This window comes from Globicephala melas, chromosome 17, assembly GCF_963455315.2.
Source record: "Globicephala melas chromosome 17, mGloMel1.2, whole genome shotgun sequence".
NCBI classification, from domain to species: Eukaryota; Metazoa; Chordata; class Mammalia; order Artiodactyla; family Delphinidae; genus Globicephala; species Globicephala melas.
Genome location: NC_083330.1, coordinates 47,386,615 through 47,395,356, shown reverse-complemented (window position 1 = coordinate 47,395,356; position 8,742 = coordinate 47,386,615). Strand labels below are relative to the sequence as shown.

The 8,742-nt window shown below is 46.7% G+C and overlaps 1 protein-coding gene across 2 annotated transcripts; it reads right to left on the bottom strand.

Annotated features, from left to right (window-relative positions):
- Positions 1 to 726: 726 nt before the first annotated feature.
- Positions 727 to 7,186, bottom strand: DCSTAMP (dendrocyte expressed seven transmembrane protein). 2 transcript variants are annotated; one of them, XM_030863089.2, is made up of 3 exons: positions 6,158 to 7,186; positions 1,952 to 2,260; positions 727 to 801 (listed from the first exon to the last, which is right to left on the bottom strand). In XM_030863089.2, the coding sequence occupies exons 1-3, from the start codon at positions 7,184 to 7,186 to the stop codon at positions 727 to 729; spliced, it is 1,413 nt and encodes a 470-aa protein (XP_030718949.2). The 2 variants fall into 2 exon arrangements, with proteins under 2 accessions (XP_030718949.2, XP_060143609.1); XM_060287626.1 differs by lacking the exon at positions 1,952 to 2,260 and having other exon boundaries at positions 777 to 801; positions 6,360 to 7,186.
- Between the last annotated feature and the right edge of the window lie 1,556 nt (positions 7,187 to 8,742).

Here is an 8,742-nt window from a genome sequence, read left to right as displayed (position 1 = left end):
TGAATATAGGGGAAATAGGCCCCTGTACTGCAGCGTGTACATTGATTATAGTGAAAAAGAGGCCCAAGATGCACATTGTAGGAAGCCTCTCATATGACTTTAATAAATGTGTTCTCTAAATAAATGTGGCTGGAGGCTTTGGTAGAAGAGGAAAAACAAAAGAGATCCGGGAAAGTAGAGGATAGGAGCAGAGGAGGTGGTGAGAAGAAATTAGAAGCTGCTGGAGATGGGTTTTGGAAAGAGTTCTTGAGTAAGGGGGCAGGGGGAGGACAGACAGCTGTGGGTAGGAAATAGCTATGAAGGATATTAAGAAGGGCAGAGAAGGGATAGAAGCATTTAAAGATATTTTGCTCGCATCATACATGTATGCCCTCCTTGATATTTGTTTGTGAGCCTGCAGTAGAGATTTTGATTTTTTCCAATTTTTTTCTGTTTTTTTCTTTGAATACTACTCTATGCTGAGACTCTCCTCGAAGGGCCTGGTTATAGTGCTGTTACAGTGAGATACAGTCCAGATCGTGTGCCTTGTTTGCGAGACAGACAACACAACAATTTATCTGGTAGCCCTTTGGCCCTTATGGAAAAAGGGAGTTTGGCCCTGCAACCTCAAACCGCTGAAGGACCATGCAGTGTAGTTCTCTGTTGCTGGGCATGAGTAAGGGTCACGATCGGTAGACTTAAGGAGAATTGCTGGAACAGTGTGGCTGAGGAGCTGCACAGGGCCTCTCACGGGTTGTCTTCACTGGCAGTGTCCATTTGTTTCTTCCCAATCATTTTCAGGACTGGAAGCCAGAAATGAATCTGAAAAGACACGAAGCTGGATGAATGAGCATTAGGGTCATTTCAAATGCCACTGACACAAACTTTTCACAAGACTTTGAAATGGCCGGGAAAGCTTATCCTTAGGGATTATTTCGGTCTTTCATTGTCCATGAACTATTTTCCAGTTCTGTAAGCTGTAGATAGCTGATGGCAACAATGCAAATGATTCTTGTCCATGCACATGCAAATGAATTTCACCCTGCAGAGTACAATTGACCCTCCCATCCTCCCTTGTGGAAGAAGCCAGTTTTGTATCTATTAAACAAATTCATTTTGGTATTCAAGATGGCCTGTATGTATGTGTGATTTAAATTGTTCTTTGAATTGGTTGGAGTTTCTTACTGTTCTGTCTTTAATATGTTGAATGAAATCTTTGACAAGTGTTCATTTTATATGTGTATAAAAGTCATTATGTTATCATATATATGTATAAATATATACATATATATATATATCTCATCATATATATATATATATATATATATATTTTTTTTTTTTTTTGCGGTATGCGGGCCTCTCACTGTCGTGGCCTCTCCCGTTGCGGAGCACAGGCTCCGGACGTGCAGGCTCAGCGGCCATGGCTCACGGGCCCAGCTGCTCTGCGGCATGTGGGATCTTCCCGGACCGGGGCACGAACCCGTGTCCCCTGCGTCGGCAGGCGGACTCTCAACCACTGCGCCACCAGGGAAGCCCTCATCATATATATTTTGTAATACTGGAGAATGAGCAAATTCTTTGGAGTTTACCAAGCTGTAGTAGATACTTCCCTTCTGTTATTTATTTATCCCGGTAAAGTAACTCTGACTGGGTATTGTTCTTTAACAGCCATTAGAGAGGGCCTTCCCGGTAGCTTTTCTACAATGACTGAATGTACTCACTTGAAATCAGTGTTTTGAAGGCTATCTGATAGAATTCTCTGGACCGGCATTGCTGCAGAGTCTTCTGGACTTAGTCATGTACATCTGTTCCCTGTCACTGTTCACCTACCCCCACCCCCACCCCGAAAGTGTCCTATCTGTTGCCGGGGATATAAGCCCTAATGTAAAGTTGAAGAGTGCTTTAAAATTCCATTTGCCCTTCAAAATCAAAATTTCCCTAATTACAGGTTATAACCCTATTTTGGCTTTACCTTTGTAAAGTACAGACTCAGTTTCCTTTTTACTTCTCCCACTGGCTGCTTTGATCTTTTCTTCAGTAGCTTTGCATGTAGGTATTGGATGCGCTCCCTCTGCACACTTGGGTAGAAGGATGCTGACACCAGGATTTTAAGTTGCGTCAGGATGGAGGACAGCAGTCCTAGCATCACTAGTATCACAAGAATAAAACTGAGAGGAATCCAGGTCTCAGACAGAAGTAGCTTTGGTTTAGGGAGGCAGCTGGGTTCAAACAGAGATACATTAAATGAAGAATCATGGATGATGTCTTGAGCTTCTTGTTTCTAAAACGAAAGAATAAAATCATCAAGATCCATGCCATTTTCATACTCTGTCCTTGTCTTTCTCAATACTGCCCCGTAGCACGTAACATTTATCTTAAAATATGCAGGGAGCTTTGGCTGAAGGGGCTATCCCAGCTCCTTGTATGTGCTATGACTGGAATAAAGGAGAAGGGACGAATTTTAGTTGTAGCCATTGCAAAGTTTTCCAAAGTGGGATTGTGGAAATACAGATTTCCTTGAGAGAAGGATATCAGATAAGTCTGTTTGCTCTGTCCTTTCTTTAGAGAGTCACGATGGCCATGAGACTGTTGAGGGTGCTGAGAAGAAAGCAGAGAAATTTTCTTAAATTCAGCCAACGATTCTCCTATTAATTTTGACCGCATGACTTATTTTTATGGAACACCCGTTTCTACACTTCAGAGCATGTGGGACTAACAAAAGATGGTTTTTGCTCAACTGGGGGAGAAGTTTTTTTTGTAGCAGAGCCCCTCAAGACCCAGTCATAGCCTCTCCATCTCGACAAACACCTCGTCAGCAGACCACAAGGTCATAAAGATGTGGAGGCATTAAATTATGTTCTAAGTCATCATTCTAGAGCTTGAGGTGGCGGGGAGGGGGGGTGGGGGGTGGAATTATTCTTGATGCAAGAATACAAAGAAGAGTATATTTACTCAGAGTGTCTCTAAAATCCTATTTATAGAGGTCTCAAAATAGGACATTTTCACATCTCTCTTAGACGATAGGAGGGGTGCATTCCTCCCCGCTTGAAGGCAAGAGAATAAGCCAGTTGCCCTCAACAAACTGACCCAGAGGGCAGATGACATTGAGCCACCCAGCCAAGCCACCAGCAGGAGACGCGTGTGCTGATTCAGCTCTTACTTTTCCCTGACCTGAGAAAGCCACATAGTCTCTTGGTGGATTTGTTTTCCAGTTTGGTAAAACAGGAATTAATGGACCAGATCCTGCCCACGAATAAACGACTCCCAGTGTAAATTAAGCACCTTGGGGATGGAGCATTAACGTTACAGACTGGAGTACTTAGTAAGTTATTATCACTCCAACACCCTAGAGCCCTGGGGCGCAGAGGAGGAAAATGACTTCTGAAAAGAACCCAATCACACCCAGAGAACACCACGCACCTTCGATTTACCCCAATACCTGTGAAAAATCTGGAAACCCCCAAACCTGGGACTTCTACACAAATGTCAAGTCAGATCTGCAATTTCCCCAGCACTGTGGCTAAGCAGTAGAAAGCATTTGTGTTGCCTCTGCTTTTCTCTTATTAAAAAGACAGTTCACCTACGATTAAATAGAGAGATTTCAGTCCCCAGAGCAGAGGCATGCATTCTTTTCAATACTGTTGAAGAAACAAACACATTGATTGAGTAAGTGATGAGAAATCCTGCAATAAGAAAGCAGCGGGTGTCCGGTCTGGGAAGAAGTTATTTAGTCTAGGAATCTAACCGGGGATTTTGCAGCTGGGAGTCAGGGCTTCAGAAAGGTTGTCAACAGTCTTGTACGGGCTTGGTGGAGGGTAACAAACTCTCAAAATACCGAGCAATGTACTAAATGGTACCCCAATGTTTTAAAATGTGTTTGCCTCTCTCAAGTAAACAATTTGCCAAGGTGGTATTGAGTAACGGATGGAAGATTCACTCTGGTATCAGACAGTCCTGAAAAGTTAATGCAGACCATTGCTGGGCACATAGTAGGTGCTCAATAAGTAGCGACTGTAGCTTTATTTATTTATTATTATTATTATTTTGCGGTACACGGGCCTCTCACTGTTGTGGCCTCTCCCGTTGCAGAGCACAGGCTCCGGACGCGCAGGCTCAGCGGCCATGGCTCACGGGCCCAGCCGCTCTGCGGCATGTGGGATCCTCCCAGACAGGGGCACGAACCCGTGTCTCCTGCATCGGCAGGTGGACTCTCAACCACTGCGCCACCAGGGAAGCCCGACTGTAGCTATTTTTACTTACAGCGTCCACCTATCCAGCCAGGTCTATTCACGTCATTTCCCACTTTTCTTCTTTATTTAAAATTGTATAAAAGTGGGAGAGGGGCTTCCCTGGTGGCGCAGTGGTTGAGAGTCTGCCTGCTAATGCAGGGGACACGGGTTCGAGCCCTGGTCTGGGAGGATCCCACATGCCGCGGAGCAACTGGGCCTGTGAGCCACAACTACTGAGCCTGCGCGTCTGGAGCCTGTGCTCCGCAACAAGAGAGGCCGCGATCGTGAGAGGCCCACGCACCGCGATGAAGAGTGGCCCCCACTTGCCACAACTAGAGAAGGCCCTCGCACAGAAACGAAGACCCAACACAGCATAAATAAATTCATAAAACTCCTATCCCAACATCTTCTAAAAAAAAAAAGTTTAAAACAAAAAAAGTGGGAGATACCTTGAGCCAATGTTTCTTTTCTTGCTTGACTTCTCCTTTGCAAATCTGCTGCAATGGAGAGACCAGGAACCTCCAAGGTCATCGTGGGATAAGGGCAGGGCACTGCCAGTTATGTGGAAGCCAGCTGCTGGTGGCACAGCCTCCCAGGCTCGGCAGGAGAGTTTGAGACAAGCTCCCACAGCAGTCTTGTGCTCGCATCTGTTCTGCGCCCACCACCCTGCTGTCATTGTGAGTGTACGTGGTGGTCTCCCCCGCCAGGACGTGAGCCCTTCGATGGCAGCCATCACGGTCTAGACAACTTTGCATCCCCAGGACCCAGCAAGACCCCAAAATGTATTTGCCAGGACATTGTCATTGGAAAGCTTCTGGGCCTTTTTTGGAAGGCAGACTTGCTTTTCTCCCCCCGTCTATCTAAAACAGTGAGAATTCACAAAACAGGCATGGGTTTTGGCTCAGAGAGAAATAGATGAGAGAGGAGCAAAAAGATGAAGGAGAGGGAAGAACTGAGAGGGGAAGATCAAAAAAGGGACTAAGGAGGGGAATGGACTATGGGGGAGAGGAGGAGAGAAGCCCTTCTACTAGCCGCCGCCCCGGATCAAGCCTGGCGGAAAACCTTGTTTGGCTTTCATTTGAAACACTGCTTCCATTATCCACCCTGCTCCAGATATGTAGAGCAACAGGGTTCTTGTAATTAACTGAAGACTTCAGAGGAAACAGAGGACTCAGAGTGATCAACTCCGAGAAGCAGCCCAGGATTAGGCGGGGCAGGGGCCAGACAGTGCCTGCTGAGCCAGGAGAAAAGGGGAGGGAGAGTGTGGATGCAGCAGGAGGAAATGGGCTTTCAAAGGAGGGTTTCCAGGCCCCTTTCTGCCCTTCCCCTCTGAGATTTCCCCAGTAGAGGCACAATCTATTGTAGCTCGATAAAGAGGAGGGAAAATCAGACATATTGGAAACAGTAGATGGTGTGTTCACCAGCCCAGGCTAGTGCACACCACCCAGCATGCATGACATTCACACACACACGCACACGTGCACATGTACACACAACTACACGCGCTACATGTGCACATGCACACAGGCACACACGTGTGCACGTTCCACGTAGCACAGAATGCTAGGTTTAAAAACAAATAAGACAAGTATCTGACAGTATCCAGATCCTCTGAAATGTCTACATAATCATCAATTTCCACAGGGAAAAATGGAAAAGAGAAAAGATGGGATGAACAAAAAGCATGGTCTCCTCTGTTGCGGTACGGCTGCCACAGGAAACTAATACAGCGATCAAAAATGTTCAGAATGTTCTCATACTCTAACATTGGGGTTTCAACTCAATCTAACCAGCATTTTGGGTGTTCTTCCTACACGCCAGGCTCCGTGCCAGGCACTGAGGATCCAGAGGGGAATAAGACACTGCCCTGCCTTGGGAAGTTCACAATCTTTTGCAAACACACAGCAAACAGCTGGGATACACAGTGAGACGGGCCTGTGAGCACCTACCTCTCTGTGCAGCTTCAAGTGAACCTCAAGCCCTGGCAAGCTTTGGAAATGTTTGCTGATGGAGAAAATGAGCCAATATAGCAGATAATCTATGGCTGCAAACAACACCCAGATGTAGAGATGGGTAAGTACCGGGAGGAAAAACAGCCCCAGGTTTTTCCTGTCTTTAGGAGTCAGCCAGAAAGATGGGATGACGACATACTTCTTCCTTTCCTGCTTATTCAGCGGGAGGACGCAGGGCCTCTGTTCATGCCTCTCCCTCTCGTCAAACTGAACAAATTGTCTGGTGATGTAGATGTTCTCAAACTTCCAACCACAGGAGCCCAAAAATCGCCTCATGAAGAGGCCAGTGCCAAGTAGCACCAGCAGAAGCCCCGTGAGGGCAACTAGCTGCCGCCCCAGGGAAGACAGCACCTCTGTCGCTGTCACCACCTGGTACAAGACACGCAGGGCTTTGTATGTAGTGTCATTGAGCTGTGCCTCCAGGGCTTGGCTGGGACTAAAAAGAGAGACCTCCAGTGTTTGGTTCCAAGAAACAAGGTCATCAAATAGACTTAGGTGAGTGGCAAGGCCGTATATCCACTGAATGGCTTCAGTATATTTTTTCAAAAGTGGAAAATGGATGGAAAAGCTCTTTGCCCTTAGGTTGCAAGTCATACTGTCCAGGAGACCTTTAAAGTTGTGAAAAATATTTTCCACGTGTCCAAAGATGACTATCCCTGTGCCAGCAGTGATCAAAGCGTTCCTGCCTTCACGCAGGCCACACGAGAGGAAGAAGAGCAGAAGGAAACACCGTGCGTGCTTGGAACAGCACAGCAGAGCACACGTGACCATCCAGGAGGTGGTGAAGACTATGAACGAGGACAGAAACCAGTAGAAGGCCCCAGAGAGGAGGCCAACAGAAATGAAAGCAACAAAACAACAAGTGCCCAAATGTCGGGTGAAGTCCGTCCATCCAAGCCTCCTTGGAGACACATACGTCCTCCAAAGACTGAGGAAGATATTGGTGCCTGAGGTCCAGACACCCATGCTCCCTGTGTCCCTGGAAATGAAAGAGAAACAGGGTCAGATGTTGCTTTTAAATGTCCTCTTTGTAAAGGGCACGATGATAGATTGATTGCAAAAAATGACCATAATTTTTTACCCTTCTCAGTCTCTACACTATTACTAAACCAAACTTGGGCCCACTCGCTGCCAATCCACTGACACTGGATTGTGGTGAAGGGAAGTGCAGAGTTTATTGCAAGGTGCCCAGTGCAGGACCAAGCAAGGAGAATGGGCAGCTTGTGTTCAAAAGACCTGAACTTGATATAAATGAGTTTATTTACAAAACAGAAGTAGATTCACAGACATAGAAAACAGACTCACGGTTACCAGAGGGGATAATGGGATGGGGAGGTGCAGGAGAGCTAAATTAAAACTTTGGGATCAACTGCTATGTATAAAATAGGTAAACAACAAGGACCTACTGTACAGCACAGGGAACTATATTCAGTGTCTTGTAGTAACCTATAATGGAAAAGAATCTGAAAAAGAATATATATACAAATGTTTATGCATAACTGAATCACTTTGCTATACACCTGAAGCTAACACAACACTGTAAATTAACTATACTTCAATTAAAAAAATACGGTTTAAAAAACAGATCTGGGCTTCCCTGGTGGCGCAGTGGTTGAGAGTCTGCGTGCCAATGCAGGGGACACGGGTTCGTGCCCGGTCCGGGAGGATCCCACATGCCATGGAGTGGCTAGGCCCGTGAGCCATGGCCGCTGAGCCTGCGCATCCGGAGCCTGTGCTCCGCAATGGGAGAGGCCACAACAGTGAGAGGCCCACGTACCGCAAAAAAAAAAAAAAAAAAAAAGAGAGAGACTTGAGCTCCGCAGTGGCTTTCGGGGAAGAGTTGTTAAAGGCAAGGTGAGGGAGAGGGTTGCAGGGTGCTTGATCAGCTTGGTACATCCTTCTAATTGTGGGTGGTGAGGTAACAGCGTGATGTTTCGGGAATTAACATCATCAACCTCTGGTTCCAACCCCTCTGGGGTCTACATGCTTATCGTCACGGGCAGGTAACTTCTGCCACCTGGTGGGGGGTTTTAATGTCTGCAAAACACCTCAAGGATATGGTTCAGGTTATTATCTACAGCCTTGAGGAGGCACTAAAAGTCCTTGACTTTGTGTTATGGCTAAACTCTTATTATTTTGTCTTACTTGACTGTTTTCCTTTGTTTCTGCATTTTCTCACTTTTCTCATTAAATTTGCTCTTTGGACTTGGGGGGAGGTCTATGAGGTTAAAGCTTTACTACAAACAAGAGGTGGGGGACACGGGGTGTGTCCCTGGGGAGGCCCTGCAGGGTCCTGCTCAGTTTCTACACCTCCTTGCAAAGTGACATTACAGCTTCTCCCATCAAGAAGTGAGAGAGGGCTTCCCTGGTGGCGCAGTGGTTGAGAGTCCGCCTGCCAATGCAGGGGACACGGGTTCGTGCCCCGGTCTGGGAGGATCCCACGTGCCGCGGAGCGACTGGGCCCGTGAGCCATGGCCGCTGAGCCTGCGTGTACAGAGCCTGTGCTCCGCAACAGGAGAAGC